The sequence below is a fragment of the Phyllobates terribilis genome, unplaced genomic scaffold (assembly GCF_046119375.1).
Source record: "Phyllobates terribilis strain yellow unplaced genomic scaffold, ASM4611937v1 Scaffold_9__5_contigs__length_417890890, whole genome shotgun sequence".
Lineage (NCBI taxonomy): Eukaryota > Metazoa > Chordata > Amphibia > Anura > Dendrobatidae > Phyllobates > Phyllobates terribilis.
This window is the reverse complement of record NW_027362769.1, coordinates 407,342,439-407,368,619: the sequence shown is the minus strand read 5'-3', so window position 1 is coordinate 407,368,619 and position 26,181 is coordinate 407,342,439. Positions and strand designations below refer to the sequence as shown.

General features: G+C 52.3%; 1 protein-coding gene across 1 annotated transcript in view; it reads left to right on the top strand.

Moving 5' to 3' along the window:
- Window positions 1–21,812: 21,812 nt before the first annotated feature.
- The window catches only part of LOC141161271 (uncharacterized), a 50,117-nt gene continuing 45,748 nt past the window's right edge, over window positions 21,813–26,181 (top strand). Inside the window, exon 1 of the mRNA XM_073646067.1 lies at window positions 21,813–22,849. Coding sequence (XP_073502168.1) covers window positions 22,531–22,849 — 319 coding nt within the window. The 5' untranslated portion in view covers window positions 21,813–22,530. The remainder of the gene's footprint in view (window positions 22,850–26,181) is intronic.

Here is a 26,181-nt window from a genome sequence, read left to right as displayed (position 1 = left end):
GGGGTGTTTATAGGAGATGTTTGGGGGTGCACAGGCGGTGTGTGAGGAATGTTCGGAGGGTGTACAGGCTTTGCGTGGGGTATTTATAGGAGATGTTTGGGGGGGGAAAGGTGGTGTGTGGGGTGTTTATAGGAGATGTTTGGGGGGTGTACAGACGGTGTGTGGGGTATTTATAGGAGATGTTTGGGGGGAGAAAGGTGGTGTGTGGGGTGTTTATAGGAGATGTGGGGGGTGTTTATAGGAGATGTTTGGGGGTGTACCGGCGGTGTGTGGGGTGTTTATAGGAGATGTTTGGGGGGTGTTTTTAGGAGATATTTGTGGGGTGGTTATAGGAGATGTTTGGGGGGTGTACAGGCGGTGTGTGGGGTGTTTATAGGAGATGTTTGGGGGGTGTACAGGCGGTGTGTGGGGTGTTTATAGGAGATGTTTGGGGGTGTACAGGTGTTGTGTGGCGTGTTTATAGGAGATGTTTGGGGGGTGTACAGGTGTTGTGTGGCGTGTTTATAGGAGATGTTTGGGGTGTGTGCAGGTGGTGTGTGGGGTGTTTATAGGAGATGTTTGGGGGGTGCACAGTTGGTGTGTGTTTTGTTTATAGGCGATGTTTGGGGGGTGTACAGGCGGTGTGTGGGGTGTTTATAGGAGATGTTTGGGTGGTGTACAGGCGGTGTGTGGGGTGTTTATAGGAGATGTTCGGTGGTGTACAGGCGGTGTGTGGAGTATTTATAGGAGATGATTGGGGGATGTACAGGCGGTGTGTGGGGTGTTTATAGGAGATATTTGGGGGTGTACAGGCGGTGTGTGGGGTGTTTATAGGAGATGTTTGGGGGTGTACAGGCGGTGTGTGGGTTATTTATAGGAGATGTTTGGGGGGTGTACAGTTGGTGTGTGGGGTGTTTATAGGAGATGTTTGGGGGTGTACAGGCGGTGTGTGAGGAATGTTCGGGGGGTGTACAGGCTTTGTGGGGTGTTTATAGGAGATGTTTGGGGGTGTACATTCGGTGTGTCTGGTGTGAGGAATGTTCGGAGGGTGTACAGGCTTTGTGTGGGGTATTTATAGGAGATGTTTGGGGGGGGAAAGGTGGTGTGTGGGGTGTTTATAGGAGATGTTTGGGTGGTGTACAGACGGTGTGTGGGGTATTTATAGGAGATGTTTGGGGGGGGAAAGGTGGTGTGTGGGGTGTTTATAGGAGATGTTTGGGGGTGTACCGGCGTTGTGTGGGGTGTTTATAGGAGATGTTTGGGGGGTGTTTTTAGGAGATGTTTGTGGGGTGTTTATAGGAGATGTTTGGGGGGTGTACAGGCAGTGTGTGGGGTGTTTATAGGAGATGTTTGGGGGGTGTACAGGCGGTGTGTGGGGTGTTTATAGGAGATGTGTGGGGTGTTTAGGAGATGTTTGTGGGGTGTTTATAGGAGATGTTTGGGGGGTGTACAGGCGGTGTGTGGGGTGTTTATAGGAGATGTTTGGGGGGTGTACAGGCGGTGTGTGGGGTGTTTATAGGAGATGTTTGGGGGGTGTACAGGCGGTGTGTGGGGTGTTTATAGGAGACATTTGGGGGGTGTACAGCCGGTGTGTGGGGTTTTTATAGGAGATGTTTGGGGGTGTACAGGCGGTGTGTGGGGTGTTTATAGGAGATATTTGGGGAGTGTATAGTCGGTGTGTGGGGTGATTATAGGAGATGTTTGTGGGGTGTACACGCGGTGTGTGGGGTGTTTATAGGAGATGTTTGGGGGTGTACAGGTGGTGTGTGGGGTGATTATAGGAGATGTTTGGGGGTGTACAGGTGGTGTGTGGGGTGATTATAGGAGATGTTTGGCGGGTGTACAGGCCATGTGTGGGGTGTTTATGGGAGATGTTTGGGGGGTGTACAGGCGGTGTGTGGGGTGTTTATAGGAGACATTTGGGGGATGTACAGGCGGTGTGTGGGGTGTTTATAGGAGATGTTTGGGGTGTACACGCGGTGTGTGGGGTGTTTATAGGAGATGTTTGGGGTGTACAGGCGGTGTGTGGGGTGATTATAGGAGATGTTTGGAGGGTGTACAGGCCATGTTTGGGGTGTTTATGGGAGATGTTTGGGGGTGTACAGGCGGTGTGTGGGGTGTTTATAGAAGATATTTGGGGGATGTACAGGCGGTGTGTGGGGTGTTTATAGGAGATGTTTGGGGAGTGTATAGTCGGTGTGTGGGGTGATTATAGGAGATGTTTGTAGGGTGTACACGCGGTGTGTGGGGTGGTTATAGGAGATGTTTGGGGGTGTACAGGCGGTGTGTGGAGTGTTTATAGGAGATGTTTGGGGGGTGTACAGGCGGTGTGTGGGGTGTTTATAGGAGATGTTTGGGGGATGTACAGGCGGTGTGTGGAGTGTTTATAGGAGATGTTTGGGGGGTGTACAGGCGGTGTGTGGGGTGATTATAGAAGATGTTTGGGGGGCGTACAGGCGGTGTGTGGGGTGTTTATAGGAGATGTTTGGGGGTGTACAGGCGGTGTGTGGAGTGTTTATAGGAGATGTTTGGGGGGCGTACAGGCGGTGTGTGGAGTTTTTATAGGAGATATTTGGGGGTGTACAGGCGGTGTGTGGAGTGTTTATAGGAGATGTTTGGGTGGTGTACAGGCGGTGTGTGGGGTGTTTATAGGAGATGTTTGGGGGTGTACAGGCGGTGTGTGGGGTGATTATAGGAGATGTTTGGAGGGTGTACAGGCCATGTGTGGGGTGTTTATGGGAGATGTTTGGGGGGGTGTACAGGCGGTGTATGGGGTGTTTATAGGAGATGTTTGGGGGGTGTACAGGCAGTGAGTGGGGTATGTGAAGAATGTTCGGGGGGTGTACAGATGGTGTGTGGGGTGTTTATAAGAGATGTTTGGGTGGTGTACAGGCGGTGTGTGGGGTGTTTATAGGAGATGTTTGGGGGGTGTACAGACGATGTGTGGGGTGTTTATAGGAGATGTTTGGGGGGTGTACAGGCGATGTGTGGGGTGTTTATAGGAGACTTTTGGGGGGTGTACAGTCGGTGTGTGGGGTGATTATAGGAGATGTTTGGCGGGTGTACGCGCGGTGTGTTTATAGGAGATGTTTGGGGGTGTACAGGCGGTGTGTGGGGTGTTTATGGGAGATGTTTGGGGGGTGTACAGGCGGTGTGTGGGGTGTTTATAGGAGATGTTTGGGGGTGTTCAGGCGGTGTGTGCGGTGTTTATAGGAGACATTTGGGGGGTGTACAGGCGGTGTGTGGGGTGTTTATAGGAGATGTTTGCGGGGTGTACAGTCGGTGTGTGGGGTGATTATAGGATATGTTTGGGGGGTGTACACGCCGTGTGTTTATAGGAGATGTTCGGGGGGTGTACAGGCCTTGTGTGGGGTGTTTATAGAAGATGTTTGGGGGGTATACAGGCGGTGTGTGGGGTATTTATAGGAGATGTTTGGGGGTGTACAGGCGGTGTGTGGGGTACTTATAGGAGATGTTTGGGGGTGTACAGGCGGTGTGTGGGGTGTTTATAGGAGATGTTTGGGGGGTGTACAGGTGGTGTGTGGGGTATTTATAGGAGATGTTTGGGGGTGTACAGGCGGTGTGTGGGGTGTTTATAGGAGATATTTGGGGAGTGTATAGTCGGTGTGTGGGGTGATTATAGGAGATGTTTGTGGGGTGTACACGCGGTGTGTGGGGTGTTTATAGGAGATGTTTGGGGGTGTACAGGTGGTGTGTTAGGTGATTATAGGAGATGTTTGGGGGTGTACAGGTGGTGTGTGGGGTGATTATAGGAGATGTTTGGCGGGTGTACACGCGGTGTGTTTATAGGAGATGTTTGGGGGGTGTACAGGCCATGTGTGGGGTGTTTATGGGAGATGTTTGGGGGGTGTACAGGCGGTGTGTGGGGTGTTTATAGGAGACATTTGGGGGATGTACAGGCGGTGTGTGGGGTGTTTATAGGAGATGTTTGGGGAGTGCATAGTCGGTGTGTGGGGTGATTGTAGGAGATGTTTTTGGGGTGTACACGCGGTGTGTGGGGTGTTTATAGGAGATGTTTGGGGTGTACAGGCGGTGTGTGGGGTGATTATAGGAGATGTTTGGAGGGTGTACAGGCCATGTTTGGGGTGTTTATGGGAGATGTTTGGGGGTGTACAGGCGGTGTGTGGGGTGTTTATAGGAGACATTTGGGGGGTGTACAGCCGGTGTGTGGGGTGTTTATAGAAGATATTTGGGGGATGTACAGGCGGTGTGTGGGGTGTTTATAGGAGATGTTTGGGGAGTGTATAGTCGGTGTGTGGGGTGATTATAGGAGATGTTTGGGGGTGTACAGGCGGTGTGTGGAGTGTTTATAGGAGATGTTTGGGGGGTGTACAGGCGGTGTGTGGGGTGTTTATAGGAGATGTTTGGGGGATGTACAGGCGGTGTGTGGAGTGTTTATAGGAGATGTTTGGGGGGTGTACAGGCGGTGTGTGGGGTGATTATAGAAGATGTTTGGGTGGCGTACAGGCGGTGTGTGGGGTGTTTATAGGAGATGTTTGGGGGTGTACAGGCGGTGTGTGGAGTGTTTATAGGAGATGTTTGGGGGGCGTACAGGCGGTGTGTGGAGTTTTTATAGGAGATGTTTGGGGGTGTACAGGCGGTGTGTGGAGTGTTTATAGGAGATGTTTGGGTGGTGTACAGGCGGTGTGTGGGGTGTTTATAGGAGATGTTTGGGGGTGTACAGGCGGTGTGTGGGGTGATTATAGGAGATGTTTGGAGGGTGTACAGGCCATGTGTGGGGTGTTTATGGGAGATGTTTGGGGGGGTGTACAGGCGGTGTATGGGGTGTTTATAGGAGATGTTTGGGGGGTGTACAGGCAGTGAGTGGGGTATGTGAAGAATGTTCGGGGGGTGTACAGATGGTGTGTGGGGTGTTTATAAGAGATGTTTGGGTGGTGTACAGGCGGTGTGTGGGGTGTTTATAGGAGATGTTTGGGGGGTGTACAGACGATGTGTGGGGTGTTTATAGGAGATGTTTGGGGGGTGTACAGGCGATGTGTGGGGTGTTTATAGGAGACTTTTGGGGGGTGTACAGTCGGTGTGTGGGGTGATTATAGGAGATGTTTGGCGGGTGTACGCGCGGTGTGTTTATAGGAGATGTTTGGGGGTGTACAGGCGGTGTGTGGGGTGTTTATGGGAGATGTTTGGGGGGGTGTACAGGCGGTGTGTGGGGTGTTTATAGGAGATGTTTGGGGGTGTTCAGGCGGTGTGTGCGGTGTTTATAGGAGACATTTGGGGGGTGTACAGGCGGTGTGTGGGGTGTTTATAGGAGATGTTTGGGGGGTGTACAGTCGGTGTGTGGGGTGATTATAGGATATGTTTGGGGGGTGTACACGCCGTGTGTTTATAGGAGATGTTCGGGGTGTGTACAGGCCTTGTGTGGGGTGTTTATAGAAGATGTTTGGGGGGTATACAGGCGGTGTGTGGGGTGTTTATAGGAGATGTTTGGGGGTGTACAGGCGGTGTGTGGGGTACTTATAGGAGATGTTTGGGGGTGTACAGGCGGTGTGTGGGGTGTTTATAGGAGATGTTTGGGGGGTGTACAGGTGGTGTGTGGGGTATTTATAGGAGATGTTTGGGGGTGTACAGGCGGTGTGTGGGGTACTTATAGGAGATGTTTGGGGGTGTACAGGCGGTGTGTGGGGTACTTATAGGAGATGTTTGGGGGTGTACAGACGATGTGTGGGGTGTTTATAGGAGATGTTTGGAGAGTGTACAGTCGGTGTGTGGGGTGATTATAGGAGATGTTTGGGGGGTGAACAGGCGGTGTGTGGGGTGTTTATAGGAGATGTTTGGGGGGTGTACAGGTGGTGTGTGGGGTGATTATAGGAGATGTTTGGGGGGTGCACAGGCGGTGTGTTGGGTATTTATAGGAGATGTGTGGGGTGTTTATAGGAGATGTTTGGAGAGTGTACAGTCGGTGTGTGGGGTGATTATAGGAGATGTTTGGGGGTGTACAGGCGGTGTGTGGGGTGTTTATAGGAGATGTTTGGGGGGTGTACAGGTGGTGTGTGTGGTATTTATAGGAGATGTTTGGGGGTGTACAGGCGGTGTGTGGGGTACTTATAGGAGATGTTTGGGGGTGTACAGGCGGTGTGTGGGGTACTTATAGGAGATGTTTGGGGGTGTACAGACGATGTGTGGGGTGTTTATAGGAGATGTTTGGAGAGTGTACAGTCGGTGTGTGGGGTGATTATAGGAGATGTTTGGGGGGTGAACAGGCGGTGTGTGGGGTGTTTATAGGAGATGTTTTGGGGGGTGTACAGGTGGTGTGTGGGGTGTTTATAGGAGATGTTTGGGGGGTGCACAGGCGGTGTGTGGGGTATTTATAGGAGATGTTTGGGGGTGTACAGGCGGTGTGTGGGGTACTTATAGGAGATGTTTGGGGGTGTACAGACGATGTGTGGGGTGTTTATAGGAGATGTTTGGAGAGTGTACAGTCGGTGTGTGGGGTGATTATAGGAGATGTTTGGGGGGTGTACATGCGGTGTGTGGGGTGTTTATAGGAGATGTTTGGGGGGTGTACAGGTGGTGTGTGGGGTGATTATAGGAGATGTTTGGGGGGTGTACAGGTGGTGTGTGGGGTGATTATAGGAGATGTTCGGGGGGTGTACAGGCGGTGTGTGGGGTGTTTATAGGAGATGTTTGGGGGGTGTACAGGTGGTGTGTGGGGTGATTATAGGAGATGTTTGGGGGGTGAACAGGCGGTGTGTGGGGTGTTTATAGGAGATGTTTGGGGGGTGTACAGGTGGTGTGTGGGGTGATTATAGGAGATGTTTGGGGGGTGCACAGGCGGTGTGTGGGGTATTTATAGGAGATGTGTGGGGTGTTTATAGGAGATGTTTGGAGAGTGTACAGTCGGTGTGTGAGGTGATTATAGGAGATGTTTGGGGGTGTACAGGCGGTGTGTGGGGTGTTTATAGGAGATGTTTGGGGGGTGTACAGGTGGTGTGTGTGGTATTTATAGGAGATGTTTGGGGGTGTACAGGCGGTGTGTGGGGTACTTATAGGAGATGTTTGGGGGTGTACAGGCGGTGTGTGGGGTACTTATAGGAGATGTTTGGGGGTGTACAGACGATGTGTGGGGTGTTTATAGGAGATGTTTGGAGAGTGTACAGTCGGTGTGTGGGGTGATTATAGGAGATGTTTGGGGGGTGAACAGGCGGTGTGTGGGGTGTTTATAGGAGATGTTTTGGGGGGTGTACAGGTGGTGTGTGGGGTGTTTATAGGAGATGTTTGGGGGGTGCACAGGCGGTGTGTGGGGTATTTATAGGAGATGTTTGGGGGTGTACAGGCGGTGTGTGGGGTACTTATAGGAGATGTTTGGGGGTGTACAGACGATGTGTGGGGTGTTTATAGGAGATGTTTGGAGAGTGTACAGTCGGTGTGTGGGGTGATTATAGGAGATGTTTGGGGGGTGTACATGCGGTGTGTGGGGTGTTTATAGGAGATGTTTGGGGGGTGTACAGGTGGTGTGTGGGGTGATTATAGGAGATGTTTGGGGGGTGTACAGGTGGTGTGTGGGGTGATTATAGGAGATGTTCGGGGGGTGTACAGGCGGTGTGTGGGGTGTTTATAGGAGATGTTTGGGGGGTGTACAGGTGGTGTGTGGGGTGATTATAGGAGATGTTTGGGGGGTGTACACGCGGTATGTTTATAGGAGATGTTCGGGGGTGTAAAGGCGGTGTGTGGGGTGTTTATAGGAGATGTTTGGGGGTGTACAGGCTTTGTGTGGGGTGTTTATAGGAGATGTTTGGGGGGTGTACAGGCGGTGTGTGGGGTGTTTATAGGAGATGTTTGGGGGGTGTACAGGCGGTGTGTGGGGTGTTTATAGGAGATGTTTGTGGGTGTACAGGCCGTGTGTGGGGTGTTTATAGGGGATGTTTGGGGGGTGTATAGTTGGTGTGTTGGGTGATGCAGCGGAGGCCCCAGCTCTGGGAATTTTATAATGCTGTGACCCCATAACGTGGTGCAGATCCCTTTACTTTACTAACAGTAGGTACACTGGCCGACACAGACAGAAGAGGGCCCCTGTGCAAGAACAATATATTGGCCCCAGAAACGGAGTGGGACTGAAATTCAGCCCTGGCATTTGAAGGCCCACAGGCCCATGCCCTTCTCGAGATGGGGGTCTCTATTACCAATGTAGCACCCCGAGGGCTCGGTTGCTACAGAGATATTGCATCTCATCCAGATGTGCGATATCTCACTTCCAGGTAAGGATGGAGTGTGGATCAGGACCCTGACACCTGTATGAATTACACCACATTTCCGGGGGGCAGGGCGACCGATATGCTCCATGTAGAGCACAACAGTCCCTGTCCCTGGCTGGAGTGGGGGGAGGGAACACCGAGGAAGGGGGAACCCTGTAGTGCATAGGAGGGAGAGGGCAGTCCCTGGGTGCACCTAGAGGGAGGTATAAAAGGTGGGCACCATCTTAGTTCAGTGTTCAGTTCACACAGAAAGAAGAGGGAGCAGGAGGTGGGAGCAGAGGCTCTGCATGGGCTCTGCTCTGCAGGCAGGCCCAAGAGAGAGGCCGGAGCCTGGAGGAAGCAGAAGGAAGGAGAAGGCTCCAGGAACAAGGAATGAAGGGACCCCAGGGGTGTGGACTGGCGAGTCGCCACCACACGCCCGAATCAGGCCAAAGGGGGAGACCGGTCCCCGAAACTAGTGGAGGCGGGGAACTACCCTCAGCTAGAAACCAGAGGCTGTGACATTTCATGTGGCGCAGCCCCTCGCTACACCCGCTAGGAAGGCACCATATAGGGTCAGGGAGACTGGCGCCAAGTTTACCAAGAGAAGGCCCGAGGCTGCCGGACAGAAGCGAGGTCACTGGCGGGGTATGACAGGCCAGAGAAAGGACACACAAAGGGGGTCCAGTGAAATGCTCCAAAGTTATCTGGGAGTAGGCCGAGCCCCTCACCTGGTGAGCACAGTGCGACGTGGTACGTTATGACCAGCTGTAGTAACGTGGATAAACAACTGTGAGTAAATACCCTGGACTGCATTACAGGACTCTGTGTCGATACTGCTGCTCCCGCGCACCATCACCCCCAACATCCGCACTCGCTGCCCTGAGGCTATACTCCTCCCGTGGGGAGTTATACTATCCTCTGCTGCACCCACAACACCAGCCTCAGCGGTCTGCCCTGCAGCGGCGGTTCACTCTGACCGCAATCCACGGGTGGCGTAGTCGGACATTTAATATCATAAAACCACACAAATAGACTGCCCATTTGAGTTGACCACCCTGAGCTACGGGACCGGGCCCCCGCCACACGAGGACTACAACCCCCAGCATCCGCAACGGGTCCGGTTCCGGGTTTCCCCACACACGCGCGTCAACTTTTGGCGTAGTCGGCAGGATTTCAAGCCCGTAACCACCGGGTACTGCGTGCCTGAAAAGAGACTGTTTCGCTGTATTAAATATGGCGCCCGCCCCAGCAGAACGGACGCCATAATGTGCGCGCCAAAAGACAACAAGAAGCCACCTCCCATCGTGGGTGAGGTCCCAGAATGGCGCCATAGACGGAGCCCACCCCCTACAGCCTTGAGTGCGGCTGCAGAGATGTCCATCAACGTGGGGGGGGGCTGCCCCTGAGAGTGATTGTCAGAAGATGGCCCCAGGACCACCCCCAACAGGGGCGGAAAGAGAAGTAAACCGGGGGGCAGGGTGTGATATGGATCAGTCTCGGCAGACCACACCTGGAGATGGCGAGCAGCACCGATTCCATCACCCTGATGGGTGGCTTGCTGCAGGCCATCGCGGCCCCGTACAGCCTCAGGGAGCTGATGGCGCAGCTCCCTGGAGAAGACCCGGAGTTCCTCCGAACGGCGTTAGAGGATTTGGACCGGAGGATGGTCCAGGCGCAGCGGGAAGCTGTAACGAAATGGAGAGAGGAGATGGCCCGGCGGGTCGCAGCCCAGCAGCACGAGACGCCGCCAACACCGGCCGGCGAGCCAGCCCCTGAGGACGAGGAGCGGAGGCCGGAAGCTGAGAGCAGCGCAGCCCTGGAAGCAGGTAAGGGGGACACCACTGCCACCAGCCCTGATGCCACCAACCTGCCTCTGGACCCTGTCGCGGAGCCAGACGTTCCGGGCGTCGCTGCGCCTCCCCCGCTCCCGCCGCCAGCATGCAGGCCCCAAGCTGTGAGCGCCGTCGCCGGATTAAGTCCCAGGCCATGCCCCCTGACCCCGGGTGCGGTCGGAAGCGGCCCGCTCCAGGCCCGGTCGCAAGGCCTGACCTCCCCGGAGGCTGTAACATTTCATGTGGCGCAGCCCCTCGCTACACCCGCTAGGAAGGCACCATATAGGGTCAGGGAGACTGGCGCCAAGTTTACCAAGAGAAGGCCCGAGGCTGCCGGACAGAAGCGAGGTCACTGGCGGGGTATGACAGGCCAGAGAAAGGACACACAAAGGGGGTCCTGTGAAATGCTCCAAAGTTATCTGGGAGTTGGCCGAGCCCCTCACCTGGTGAGCACAGTGCGACGTGGGACGTTATGACCAGCTGGAGTAACGTGGATAAAGAACTGTGAGTAAATACCCTGGACTGCATTACAGGACTCTGTGTCGTTACTGCTGCTCCCGCGCACCATCACCCCCAACTTCCACACTTGCTGCCCTGAGGCTATACTCCTCCCATGGGGAGTTATACTATCCTCTGCTGCACCCACAACACCAGCCTCAGCGGTCTGCCCTGCAGCGGCGGTTCACTCTGACCGCAATCCACGGGTGGCGTAGTCGGACATTTAATATCATAAAACCACACAAATAGACTGCCCATTTGAGTTGACCACCCTGAGCTACGGGACCGGGTCCCCACCACAAGAGGACTACAACCCCCAGCATCCGCAACGGGTCCAGTTCCGGGTCTCCCCACACATGCGCGGCCCAGGGGGCGAGTCACCAATATCACCTGGACTGAAGGAAATTAATATTTACAATTATAATAATACCGCTCTGTGTGGTTTATTAATAATAATAACACTACAGTATAACAAATGCCACCATAACAGAAGCCAATATCACCAGCATATACAGTAGTGATAACACCGCCGTACTGACCATCACAGCTACTGTACAGGGACTGACACCACCGCCATACAGTGACCATATAATGGTGATATCAGCTCTACCCCAGTGCTCTACAGACCAGCGCAGGACACAGGAAAGGGCCCCTGTGTAAGAACAGTCGATGGGCCCCTGTGTAAGAACAGTCGATGGGCCCCGTACTGTACAGCCGCTCTGTGTATGAGAGACGATGCTTCCTGATTTGCAGCTGCTGGTGGTCTTCTTACCTCCTGGACCCCTGGCTCACAGTGGACGCGGGCAGCGCAACGCAGTGACATCATTGTGCCGACCGACGTCCCCTGCGTCCTGCTGGAGTGAGGACACACGGAGCCACCGGCGCTGTGCTTCGCCACAGCTATAGCAGGACTGTCACATCCATGTGGCCACCGCCCGGCTACCAAATAATGAATGTCCTTAATAATAAAAAAAGAAAACACAAGATGGGAATTGCATTTTTGCAGCTTTTTATCGCACACAATGGGGGCAGTCAGGGCTTCTTTCCCTTTCAGCATTTCTGACTTTGCTCCCTCTGAGTCTCCTGTCCACACTCCTGGAGGAGGCGCTGCAGGACCCCCATACATAGTGCGGAGGAGGGGGAATAGTGATATGTCTGAGTCAGGAGGAAAGTGAAAGTCTGAACAATTCCTGGAAATGAGCAAAGAGAAGAGAAACAGGAGAAGGGGAGTCACGTAGGCCACGTGCAAGGTGCAGCAGAGACTGCAGCAGAGACAGCAGAGACGTCAGCAGCAGAGACAGCAGAGACGTCAGCAGCTCTGGCCTCCAGGGATTATTAGTAGCCCTGGTGGTGACTGGAATGGTGGCACGGCCGAGGATCACATCAGCGCCCACAAACACCGGTGGGGACGGTTCCCTCCTATGTGATGTGATACATATTCCAGACCGACCGTATACTCTTAGCTGCCATATATCTCGCTCACATCGAGGAGGAGGAACTACGATGAAGAAAAATAAACTTCATTTTACTGGAAAACTCAGTGACGGCTGTGTTCACACATTGAGTATTTGCAGCTGATTTTTTTGCCTTGGAGGTCCTGGCCTGCCCTGCCGCCAGCGTTTTATCAGGGCGGGTTTTTAGTGCCGCCGGTGTAATTATAACTGATAAGCGCATCCGTCTGTCAACTGAAAATGCTGACAGGCTGACTCTTATAAAAATGAACAAGGGCTGGATGGGGCCAGACTTCTCAACACCACCGAATGATAGCAGCATAACATAAACTCCAATCCAGTGTCTTTTCTTGGGAGGTGTATTCCCATGCACCTTTTCACACCCACACATGGGTATACGCTTCCTGATTTTGGCTATTTGCTCTTGTCCTCCTCCTCATCCTCCACCACCATATGACCGTGGTCCGTGATGCAACACCCACATAATTTTTTTAAAGGGTGTTTATGATGCCCGTAAAATAAATTTTTTATACAGTATGTTCATGTATACCCCCCCAGGGGTAAATGTTTGTCAGCCCATACACTTAGACATGGGCATTACAAGTATAGGAGGCCCGCTCCTTTCTAATGGGAACATTTTTTTATGAGGCCCTCCTCCACGTCTCTTCCAAGGGTCATTGAAGTGCCTCCAAATTTTTGGCAGCCCTTGCATTCACTGCATAGGCCAAGACTATGGGAGACTCTCTCCTTTCTAATGGGAATTTGTCGTTACTGTGGCCCTGCTTTATGTGTCTTTAAATTCTTAGTGGGGTTTTTCCCAAATTTTGGCAGCCCTTGCAGTCACAGCATGGGCATTACCACTATAGGAGACCCGCTCCTTTATAATGGGAACATTTTTTTTTACTGAGACCCTCCTCTATGTCTCTTCAAAGGGGTATTGGGTTGCGTCCAAATTTTTGGCAGCCCTTGCAGTCACTGCATACGCAATAACAGTATAGGAGACCCACTTGTTAATAATGGGAACAACAAAGCATAGCCGGCTGATAGCTCTCTAAGAATAGTGAGGGCCGACTGCTGGCCTTTTAAGAATAGTAAGGGCTGTCTGATGTCCCTATAAAAATAAGCTTTATGACTTTCAGAGTCCCCCCATCATAAATAAAACAGGATGTGTCTGATGATGTGTCACACACCACATGGCCAGATAAGGTTGTAAAATGGTAAAATGACATTTCCCGGTGAATGCATTTGTCTTAAAAAATAACGTAAAAAAACAAAACAATAGGATCTTTCTTTAGTATAAAAAACAGCGTCACCAATTTAACCTCAATGTAATCACATTGTTCAGCTCATGCACCTCCTCCATCTCCGAAATGACCACATCAGTCACAAGCTGACAGCACTGCAGCACTGCCTTGGCCAAGTGGCAACAGGCTGTGCTGAAGATAACATGCTTAATGCATAATTGACAAACCGCCCAGCGCTGCAGAATTGTTTAAAGCTGTAACACAGCAGCCTGATCTGTGGCTCTCACCGTTGAACATACAGCCAAGGATGGTTGTGTGTGACAATGGTCGGAACCTGGTGACAGAGAAATCACAGCAGGCGTAGATACGGTTTCCCTCTATGCCAGTCCTTTCACCGAGCTAAAGAATATGGCTGTGGTGAAATACAACTCCCACTGAGAAGCTGTTTCAGATTGAAAAACATTGTGCCCACCAGAGGATTTGATTCTTAGGGCGAACCTTTCTCACCCGCTCAAGAGCCCCATAGCAGCTGAAAAGTTAGCGCTATCATGAACTCTCCTGAGGTAGAAGCCAAGGCACACCAGAGGATTCTCTGGTGGGACCGTCCAACCCTGCCAAGAAGCAGTCCTGGCTAAGAAAAGTGTATGGGAAGGTTCCCGGACACTCTATGGCTGTTTTTTTACTGAGGAGGAAACACAGGGAGAACATATAAAGTCCTTGCAGATGTTGTCCTTGCTGGGATTTGAACCCAGGATCCCAGCGCTGTAAGGCTTCAGTGCTAACCACTGATCCAATGTGCTGCCATTCACCATCTAATATCTAACAGGCTGGAGAAGCTTGCACCTACTACCACTCTATATTCAGCTCTTTTGTGAGAAAATGTATTTGGGCACCCACTCAGTCTACCAAATAAAATTCCTGAGAAGGAAATTGGGGATGGCTTCGCTACTGGTACTGGGGGCAGTGCTAATACCATGGCGTCGTACCATAGTTTGCTAGAAATATTCCAGGCTGGTAGGAAGCAAGTGTGGCGCCCCTGCGGATTCAGTCGCCACAGAGGTACTGCATCTCACCCAGAGGTGTAGTATCCCACTCTCAGATAAGGATGGAGTACTGCCCGGGACCCAAACACCTGCATCCAACACTACACCACTCCAGACCAGCAGGCAGGGCAAGACGCACCTTGGTCACTGCTGAGCCCTGCCCCTGGCTGGAGTGGGGGGAACCAAGTGAGGGGGAACCATGTAGTGGGTGTGGGTGGAGGAAGTAGTTTAGGGGAGCGCTTCAGGAGTAGTAGAAAAAGGGAAGCCATCTTGGGAGTTCAGTTCAGTTCAGTTCAGTTCAGTGCAGTTCAGAACAGAGAGTGTGGACAGTGAAAGGAGCAGGAGCTCCGCAGGAGCTCTGCTCAGGAGGAGCGGGCCTGAGTGAGAGATGCCCAGGAGGTGAGACTGACTGAAGAGAGGAGAGGAGCACGAAGGAAGGCTCCAGAAGGAAAGAGGGGATCCTAGGGGTACGGGAAGTGCTGGAGGCCACCCGTACGCCCGAATCTACCAGGAGTGGAAGGATCAGGCCGCAGAGGGGACCGGCCCCTAACTAGTGAGAATTGCAATATTCAGCTAGAAACCGGAGGCTTCTACATTTCCAGAGTGTAGTTGCCACAGCCGCAATTAATCGCCAAAAAGGTAGCCGCACAGGATCCAGGGAGCTCCAGGTTGCCCGCCAAGATCTGAGGTTACCGGCTTGGGACACTGTTTGCGAGGCACAGGGCAGGAGGGTGAGAGCCAGCGCAGGAAGATGACTGAAAAAGGCACACAGAACGGGGTCCTGCTAAGTGCTCTGGAATTACCTGAGGGATTGCTGAACCCCTCCCGTGGTGAACACAGGACGACGTGGGTGGTTATAATCTGCAGTTGTAACCAGGAGCAACGTGATAATCGTGAGTAAACCCTGAAGACTGCACCCCACTGTCTCTGAATTATTGCTGCACCATCATCTACCTCATCTATAATCTCCACAGCACCGCCCTGGAGCTAAGCTCTACCTGTGGAGAGCTGAACCAACTCTGCTGCATTACCAACAGCTCCAGAGGTTCTGTGACGCGCCCCCTGGGACATATTCCTTTTTGAGGGGAATACCCGGCACCGGATCAGATGGGGGGTTGTAGTCTCCGAGCGGCTGTGACCCGGCCCGTGCCCAGGGCGTCAAGCTCAGTGTTATGTGGCAGTCCTACAGATGTTATTAAGAGTTCTTTTGTGTCGACTACGCCACCCGTTGTGATGCGGTCACTGTGGCCGCCGCTGCAGCAGGGTCCGCTGAGGCTGATGGTGGATGCGCAGCTTGGTGGGATCACCCCCAACGGGAGGGGTATAGCCTCAGAGGGGACAGGCGCAGAGGATGGGGGTTGTGGTGGTGTAGTGCAGACGGCAGTGAAGACAGAGTCGGGTTGTGCAGTTAAGGGTGTTTACTTACTGCAGATGTTGTACTGGTCACTCCAGCTGCTAGTGACCACCCGAGCCGTGCTGCGTCCACCAGGTCCTGGATCCAGCCAACCCCCAAACAAGTCCGGAGCGTGGCCCTGAGCTCTCTTTCTGTCCCGTTCTCTGGCCGTCCCCACCAGTAATCCACCTAGGTCCAGCTCCCTCGGGCCTTCTGTTGGGACACCCTTGGCCCTGGGTTCCCTGACCCTTCATGTGGTGTGCCTTCGGGGTGGATGTGATGGGTGACCGTGGCAGACGCTGCCCACGGTCTCCGGTCTCTGGCTGGGGAATGTTTTTACCCCCACCAGCTTGGGTTCCGGTACCCTGATGCCGACTCTTCACCCGGTGCTTTTAGTTGGGATCTCAGAGTCCTTCTCTTCTGTGCTCTGGGTCTCTCTCTTTTCTCCTCTCTCACTCTGGGTCTTTGTCTTTCTTCTCTCCTCTGCTCCTGACTTGTTCTCTGCAGCTGACTGACTCTCTGCATCTGATCCTCTGCATCTGACCCTGATCTTAGTTGGTGCCCACCTTATATACACCCTCTATGTGTGAGCTCAGGTGACCAGCACCCAATGAGCTCCTATCTTTACCCAGGCTGCTCCCCCTATCTGCCCCTACACTACATGGGATGTACCACCCCCCTCCCACTCCAGCCAGGAACAGACTCGGTCGTACCTGCACATTTCTAAGTGGGAGTACCGTCGGCCTGTTCCCCGGAAATGGGATGTGTGTAGTGCATGCAGCCTACCGAGCTCAGTTCCACACTCCATCCTTACCCGGGAGTGGAATATCACACCTCTGGGTTGAGGTGCAATACTCCTGTAGCAGCCGAATCCTCAGGGTGCTACATTCCCCCCTGGTAAATCACAGCACGTCCTCGGGCTGCAAAGACAAAAACACCAAAACATACAAAAATTTTTTTTTCATATAAACATAATAAAACATATAAAACATTATATATATAAAACTTTTCATATAAACATTCTCGTCGTCTCTGGTTTCAGGTTCCTCCTCCGGACACTGTGCAACGTGTGTCCGGGAAAAGTGCGACAGTCTCTTAGAAAAACTGGTTTTCCTATAAAACCGGTAGGGGGCGCTTTAGGACGCGCAACTATATACAGGGGAAGTTGGCCGCTCTCAGTCCTCGGCCAGGTAGAGGGAAGGGAATGGCTGCTCACAGTCCTCAGCCTGTGGGATTAAGGGGTTAACGGGTAAACAGTTCACTCAGCTGGTCCCAACGGGGACTATATATAAGTATCAACAGTTTCTTTGGTACCCGGTCGGGTAACTATTTACATCACTTCTCTGCCGCACTCAACGGCGTCTTCCTCCTGCTCTTTGCTTACAGCTGGTTGTTACTTCAGACCCGTCCGGGTCCTCTTGCTCCTCCTCCTCGCACCGCAACTCCTCCTCCGTCAGGCGGTGTACGTGGAGGGCGTAAGGTCCTTTGGCACACTTGTGCTGGGTGAAGGTGACCTCGTCTCCGATGTAGAGGTCACGACCTCTGTGCCCCTCCGGCAGATGGGACTCCACGTCTCTGCGCGTGACAAAGACGTCGCCGGGGGTGTTGTTGTCTCTGATGAAGCCCCACCCGTGCTGCTGGTTAAACTTGATTACAGTCCCGGTGGTACGGGGACTGTGCGCTGCACGGGGGTCCCTCCTGGTCCGGCTCTTTTGCTCGGCGCTCCTTATTTGGGCCTGTTGTTCCCGGACCCGCCTCTCTCTCCGCTCCCTCGCAAACTCCTCGAGCTGTTGGCGGCAGCACTCCGCACGCTCTGCTGCAGCTGCCCTAGTTTCCTGAGTGAACCCCATTAGATCTTCTCCGGTGGGGTCCCACTCAAACTGTGCTTCCGCTAGCGGGGGCGAGATCCTTATTACGGGCTTCGGAGCCGGAATCAGGGGTGCACACATGGCCCCAACCCTCCTCTGGTGCTCCAGTTCGTAATACTTCTGGGGCCAGATGAAAGGCTGCCCGTCCGGCCACGTGTGCTGGGCAAACAAGTCCTCTCCCAGACGCGGCACCCTTGGTTTTACGGGTGCGGGCGCGGTGGTGGTGGCGCCCGGGTTGCCCAGGCCTTGCGGCCAGGCCTGGGGCACCTGGAAGGTGAAGGGCACCGTTAATACGGCGGCGCCCTGGGCTACCTGGCCTTGCGACCAGGCCGGAGGCTCCGCAGAGGTAGGGGGCGCTGTTGGTGTTGCGGCGCCCGGGATTTCTAGGCCCTGCGACCAGGCTGGTGGTACTTCCTGCTTGGTCACGCTCGGGGTCGAGGCGTGTGACGTCACAGGGGTCGCGGCGGCGGCTTCCGGTTGGGGCCTAGTCTGCGTCGGTGACATGGCGTTTTCGGGCACAGCAGGGGGACTTTCGGGCTCTGCGACGGGGAGCTGGGGCAGGTAAGCGGTGTCACGGCTTGGGGTATAGGCGTCCCCTTTACCTGCCTCCCTGCGTTCGGCTCCCTCCTCGGCGCCGTCTCCGGCCTTGGGTCCTCCCGCGCCATCCTCAGAGGCGGTCTCCTTCCTCATCTCGGCTGGCGTGCTCCGGATCTTGGTTTCAGCTTGCGTCTTGGTTTCAGCTTGCTGGGCCATCTCCCGGCTCCATTCCGCCAATATCTCGCGCTGTACCCGGGCCATCCTCCGTGCGAGGCCCTCCAGGGCTGTCTGCGCACACTCCCGGTCTCGGGGGAGCTGTGCAAGGACCTCCACTAGGCCTAGTGGGGTCGTGGTGTCCAGCAGGCTCCTGACCAACGGGTCGGTGCTGCTCTGCTCTTCTTCCAGCAGGCTCCTGGCCAGCGGGCCGGTGCTGCTCTGCTCTCTGGACATCTCCGGGTGAGCTTCTCTGCTACTCCTCTCCAGACTTCTTGTCTCCGGGTGCGCTCGCTCCAGACTGCTCCAGGCGGCACCCATCTTCGCTCTTTTCTTTCGTCTCCTCCCACTTCGAGGGCGGTCCCGGGGCAACTCGGTGACTGTCAGCTCCAGGGGTAGTTCTTTCACGCTGACAGACACCTCCAGCATCACAGTCTCTGTTGGTGGGGGCGGTTTCCACTTTTGGCGCCATTTTCTGTCCTGGCCCACGATGGGAGGTGGCCTCTTGCCCTCCTTTGGCACGCCCATAATGGCGTCCGCTGCTCTTCCAAGGCGGGAAATCTGCGGTTTTGGCGGGAAGCGTCGCCCAGTGGCGGGAAACTCTGCAGATGGCGGGAACAAGTTGGAAATGGCGGACAATCGGCGGGAAACGACTGGTGATGGAGTCCGATGGCGTGGACCCTCCGGAACCGGCGGGAGACTTCTTTCTGAGGTAAACTTGCACTTTTCTTCAGGCACGCAGTACCCGGGTGCTGCGGGCACGTAATCCTGCCGACTACGCCAAAGTTGACGCGCCCCCTGGGACATATTCCTTTTTGAGGGGAATACCCGGCACCGGATCAGATGGGGGGTTGTAGTCTCCGAGCGGCTGTGACCCGGCCCGTGCCCAGGGCGTCAAGCTCAGTGTTATGTGGCAGTCCTACAGATGTTATTAAGAGTTCTTTTGTGTCGACTACGCCACCCGTTGTGATGCGGTCACTGTGGCCGCCGCTGCAGCAGGGTCCGCTGAGGCTGATGGTGGATGCGCAGCTTGGTGGGATCACCCCCAACGGGAGGGATATAGCCTCAGAGGGGACAGGCGCAGAGGATGGGGGTTGTGGTGGTGTAGTGCAGACGGCAGTGAAGACAGAGTCGGGTTGTGCAGTTAAGGGTGTTTACTTACTGCAGATGTTGTACTGGTCACTCCAGCTGCTAGTGACCACCCGAGCCGTGCTGCGTCCACCAGGTCCTGGATCCAGCCAACCCCCAAACAAGTCCGGAGCGTGGCCCTGAGCTCTCTTTCTGTCCCGTTCTCTGGCCGTCCCCACCAGTAATCCACCTAGGTCCAGCTCCCTCGGGCCTTCTGTTGGGACACCCTTGGCCCTGGGTTCCCTGACCCTTCATGTGGTGTGCCTTCGGGGTGGATGTGATGGGTGACCGTGGCAGACGCTGCCCACGGTCTCCGGTCTCTGGCTGGGGAATGTTTTTACCCCCACCAGCTTGGGTTCCGGTACCCTGATGCCGACTCTTCACCCGGTGCTTTTAGTTGGGATCTCAGAGTCCTTCTCTTCTGTGCTCTGGGTCTCTCTCTTTTCTCCTCTCTCACTCTGGGTCTTTGTCTTTCTTCTCTCCTCTGCTCCTGACTTGTTCTCTGCAGCTGACTGACTCTCTGCATCTGATCCTCTGCATCTGACCCTGATCTTAGTTGGTGCCCACCTTATATACACCCTCTATGTGTGAGCTCAGGTGACCAGCACCCAATGAGCTCCTATCTTTACCCAGGCTGCTCCCCCTATCTGCCCCTACACTACATGGGATGTACCACCCCCCTCCCACTCCAGCCAGGAACAGACTCGGTCGTACCTGCACATTTCTAAGTGGGAGTACCGTCGGCCTGTTCCCCGGAAATGGGATGTGTGTAGTGCATGCAGCCTACCGAGCTCAGTTCCACACTCCATCCTTACCCGGGAGTGGAATATCACACCTCTGGGTTGAGGTGCAATACTCCTGTAGCAGCCGAATCCTCAGGGTGCTACATCTGCACCGCAGCGCTGGCTCCATATAGCCGCATACCACAGGTGGCGTCACAAACATTTCATAAAAGCTATAATCCTTTTCTTTAAAACCCCTTTTATTGAAGGCCCTTGGTCACGGACCGGGTCACTGCCACTGTGACATCTCCCCTAGCAACGACCGGCCCTGCTACTGAGTACCCCACGGCCCAGGGGGCGCGTCACAAGCAAATTCCCACAGAAAAGTACCAGCAGTAATGTTCAGGCCACATTTCAAGTGCAAGCAGCTTTAGAGGACTTCCTTAATTAAATGCGCAAAGAAAGATGTGTGTGTGTCAAAGCACCACCGACAAGTGCGAGTTGATGTTGGACGGGCTGCCATTGCTTCCGCAACAAGCTGCATTAGAGGACTTCCCAGGAGAAATGACACGCAGGGTAGATACGGTTTCCCTCTATGCCAGTCCTTTCACCGAGCTAAATACAACTCTCAGCCAAAAAAAGTTGTGGACTGGCTCCATACCGTCATTGTCCACATTCACATGTCCACGTGTTTGTGGTTAGGCGGTCCTTCCCAGTAAGTGCACTGGGGAGGGCACGGGTAATGTTGTGGGAGCCGTGCTTGTGGAAGGCGGAGGCGATACCGGGAAATATAGTGGCGGCTGGGGACCGAGTATTGACACCCGGCCGCCGCCGGCATGAGGTTATGAAAAGCTTCCGCCTCCATGAGCCTGAAAGGCCACATTTCAAGTGCAAGCAGCTGTCAAAAATTTGACAGTATAGTATTGCAGCCTGTGGGTGTGTGGGTGGCTGGCTGCATACTTGCGCTTGCATTCCAAGGAATGGGGTAGGGACAACTGAAAGCTTGTGCAGCTTGTTGTATCTGTTTTTCTAGTTATGTTGAAAGTTACGGCTGAGCCTTCTAACAAATACTACAACTCAGTGGTGGACCTCGCCTGAGCATTGACATTCAGAGCCGGCCCTTGGAGTCAGGGCTACTCGTGGTAGTATTTTACTGGTCAGTGTTTTACATCAGTATTCGTAAGCCAAAACCAGGAGAGGGAAAAGTATAATAGAAACTCGCCACCATTTCTGCATTTCTCACCCACTCCTGGTTATAACTATCGATGTAAAATACTGACCAAATACTGAATGTGTGAACATGACCTCAGAGAAGCCAACACAAAGAAAGCTAAGAGCCGTCTGGCGACCACAGACAGAAGCACAGTATAAGTTATTAATGAATCCTGGCCCCCACCGGGCTTATAGGTCTGGGGAGAGGTCCTGTGTGAGCTGAGGTCCTGAGTGTGACTCCGAGGGAGCAGGATCTTCTGCACGCTCTGATGACCTCTCCCTGCCCTACATTGGGCCATAGAAGACGCAACTGGAGAATAGGACACAAACATGTTAATTTTAATCATATTTATAAATTGTACAAAATATAGAGGAAAGAAGGAGAGGGCGATGGCCGGCTTCTTATTTCTTCTGCTTCACAATGGGTTAATATGGTGTCCTTTATATAGAAGTAACCGGAAAGTTTTACTTTCACTTTCACCTTCAAAAGATGGTGAATAATTACACTTGCCAGAAAGAGAAAAACATCCCACTTGTTATAACAAGAGCCAGCTCTTCTCACCAGAATCAGATTCTCTGCACGGATCCAACTCCTCTCTGTAGAACCGGTTCCTCTCCACTGATCCAGCTCTTCTCACCAGAACCAGCTCCTCTCACCAGAACCAGCTCTTCTCAATAGATCCAGCTTCTATCCATAGATCCAGCTCTTCTCACCAGAACCAGCTTCTCTCCATAGATCCATCTCTTCTCCCCAGATCCAGCCTCTCTCCATAGATCCAGCTTCTCTCCATAGATCCAGCTCTTCTCCCCAGATCCAGCTTCTCTCCATAGATCCAGCTCTTCTCACCAGATCCAGCTTCTCTCCATAGATCCAGCTCTTCTCACCAGAACCAGCTCCTCTCATTAGAACCAGTTCTTCTCCCCAGATCCAGCCTCTCTCCATAGATCCAGCTTCTCTCCATAGATCCAGCTCTTCTCACCAGATCCAGCCTCTCTCCATAGATCCAGCTCTTCTCACCAGATCCAGCATCTCTCCATAGATCCAGCTCTTCTCACCAGAACCAGCTCCTCTACAGATCCAGCTCCTCTCATTAGAACCAGCTGTTCTCCACAGAACCAGATCCTCCGCACAGAACCAACTCCTCTACAAAGAAACAGCTCGTCACCAGAACCTGCTCCTTTCCAGAACCAGCTATGGATTCTCGGTCCATGAGAGATTATATCAGGAACTTCAGCCTGAATAACGGGCCTCATGGTAATCAGGGATACTCCCGGGTTCTCCTGCAGCTCTTTGGTTACACGGGTCATGGGAAATCCTCCTTCATTAACTCCTGTAAGTACGTGGTGTGTGATGGACCCTATACGACCCATGCAAAGGTGGCCGGGTCAGAGGAGAAGCCTGAGACCATGATAAGGAACGCGTATGAGCTGACGGAGACCATCACCCTGGTGGACAACCGAGGATGTGCTAAAATGAACAAGGATGAGACCGGGGAGATCTACGCTCAGCTGGGTGAGTGGCGGAGATGACTTCATATTGTGCGACAATGTGGATGACATATCAATTACATATACAGTGGGGAAAATAAGTATTTGATACACTGCCTATTTAGCAAGTTTTCCCACATACAAAGAATGAAGAGATCTGTAATTTTTATCGTCGGTCACTTCACCTGTGAGACAGAATCTAAAAATAAGAACCAGAAAATCCCATTGTATGATTTTTACATAATTAATTTGCATTTTATTGCATGAAATAAGTATTTGATACAATAGAAAAACAGAACTTAATATTTGGTCCAGAAACCTTTGTTACAATTACAAACGTCAGACGTTTCCTGTAGTTCTTGGTTTGCACACACTGAAGCAGGGATTTTGGCCCCCTCCTCCATACAGATCTTCTCCAGATCTTTCAGATTTCGGGCTGTCGCTGGGCAACATTGATTTTTGGCTCCCTCCAAAGATTTTCTATTGGGTTCAGGTCTGGAGACTGGCTAGGCCACTCCAGGACCTTGAAATGCTTCTTACGGAGCCATTCCTTAGTTGCTCTGACTGTGTGTTACGGGTCATTGTCCTGCTGGAAGACCCAGTCACGACCCATCTTCATTTCTCCTACGGAGGGAAGGAGGTTGTTGGCCCAAATCTTGCGATACATGACCCCATCCATCCTCCCTTCAATATGGTGCAGTCATCCTGTTCCCTTTGCAGAAAAACACCCCCAAAGTATGATTTTTTACCCCACCATGCTTCACGGATGGTATGGTGTTCTTTGGGTTGTACGCATCCTTCTTCTTCCTCCAAACACGACGAGTGGAGTTGATATCAAAAAATCTATTTTGGTCTCATCTGACCACATAACCTTCTCCCATGCTTCCCCTGTTTCATCCAGATGGTCATTGACAAACTTCAAACGAGCCTGGACATGTGCTGGCGTGAGCAAGGGGACCTTGCGTGCCTTGCAGGATTTTAATCCGTGACTGAGTAGTGTGTTATTAACGGTAATGTTTGAGACTGTGGTTCCAGATCTCTTCAGGTTATTGACCAGGTCCTGTAGTTCTGGGCTGATTCCTGACCTTTCTCAGGATCATCCTTACCTCACGAGGTGAAATCTTGCATGGAGCCCCAAATCAAAGAAGACTGACAGTCATTTTGTGTTTCTTCCATTTTCTAATAATTTTTCCAACAGTTGTTACCTTCTCAATAAGCTGTTTGACTAGACTTGTAGACCAGCCTTGTGCGGGTCTACAATTTTGTCCCTGGTGTCCTTAGTATAATACAAAAAATTATCACCTCAACCTTTGTAGCAATCCCATAAGTTTGTGCAGTGAAGCGCGGAAAGCGTCCCTGCCAGAAGCGAGGCACACTTGCAAGAAGTAAAATTCCAGCTTCCACGATGTAAAAATTTTACATCCTTTATTAGATCCATTAAAAGATAGGGATAAGGTTACAGCCACTTGGGGGTTGTGAGGGGATCAAATAGGTAGAAACACACTGGACGCATTTCGAGCACAACCGTCACTGAGTCTAAGAGCACGGTTGTGCTCGAAACGAGAGGTTGGAGTGTGATTGAGTGTGTGGACAGCTGTCCTTTATACAGGTAACGAGTTCAAACAGGTGAAATTAATTACAGGTAATGAGTGCAGAGTAGGAGGCTTCTTAAAGAAGAATAGGTCTGTGAGAGGCTGAATTCTTGCTAGTTGGTCGGTGATCAAATACTTATTTCATGCAATAAAATGCAAATTAATTATGTAAAAATCATACAATGGGATTTTCTGGATTTATTTTTAGATTCTGTCTCTCACAGGTGAAGTGACCTACGATAAAAATTACCGACCTCTCCATTCTTCTAGGTGGGAAAATTTGCAAAATTGGCAGTGGATCAAATACTTATTTTCTTCACTGTGTATATTATAAAAAAGCTGTTCAAAAGTTTAAAGCAGCTGTGTTAATAGTAGGGGCAGCAGCTGCACAGTATGGAATATGATGGACAGGAGACTTGTGGTTGTAACGGGTCAGGAAGAGCAGCAGCAGCGCTGGAGTATAGATGAGATGATGGACAGGGAGTAGACGCCCGGCTGAGTGTGGGCGATCAGCACTGGCGGCAGCACAGCCGTGTAGAAGACAGACAGCCTGTTTGTCTCTTTATACTGTAGTCCATCAAGTTGGCGCAGAGACAGATGCAACATCTGGTTTATCATCTTATATTCAGTGACTTGAAAAAGTCTTCACACCCTGTGAACTTTCCCACATTTTTTCACATTGCACCCACAAACTTAAATGTATTTTATGTGACATCAACACAAAGTAACAAGGATTTGTAAAGGAAACGATACGAATATTGTAAAAATAATAATCTGACAATTGTGAGGTGCATTAGTATTCACACCCCAGTCAGTCAGTACTTTGTAGGACCACCTATCTCTGCAGTTACTGCTGCAGTCATTTGGGGTCTGTCTCTCCAGCTTTCGCTGCCGTTTTTTGGGGTCTGTCTCTCCACCTTTCTCTGCAGTCTTTTGGGGTCTGTGAAGGATAATCTAGAATAATCATATGTTCCCTGGTTGTCAGGTCTCAAAGCACAGCGTAACCCGACTCCCAACTGTAAGAGAGAAGGGATGGGGGGCTTCAGTGTGACTGTCCCTCTGCAGCCTAAGCTGAGCTGACAGGCAAGCCCCCTGCTGAGATCCTCTCTTTGTTCTCAACATGTGCTGTTTTGTTAAGGTTCTGTATAGAGGACTATGTGGGGCCCATTATTCTGTATGGAGGACTATGTGGGGTCATTATACTGTATAGAGGACTATGTGGGGCCATTATACTGTATAGAGGACTATGTGGGGCCCATTATACTGTATGGAGGACTATATGGGGCCATTATACTGTATGGAGGGCTATGTGGGGCCATTATACTGTATGGAGGACTATGTGGGGCCATTACACTGTATGGAGGACTATGTGGGGCCATTACACTGTATGGAGGACTATGTGGGGCCATTACACTGTATGGAGGACTATGTGGGGCCCATTATACTGTATGGAGGACTATGTGGGCCATTATACTGTATGGAGGACTATGTGGGGCCATTATACTGTATGGAGGACTATATGGGACCCATTATTCTGTATGGAGGACTATGTGGCGCCATTATACCGTATGGAGGATTATGTGGGGCCATTATACTGTATGGAGGACTATGTGGGGCCCATTATACTGTATGGAAGGCTATGTGGGGCCCATTATACTGTATGGAAGGCTATGTGGGGCCCATTATACTGTATGGAAGGCTATGTGGGGCCATTATACTGTATGGAAGGCTATGTGGGGCCCATTATACTGTATGGAAGGCTATG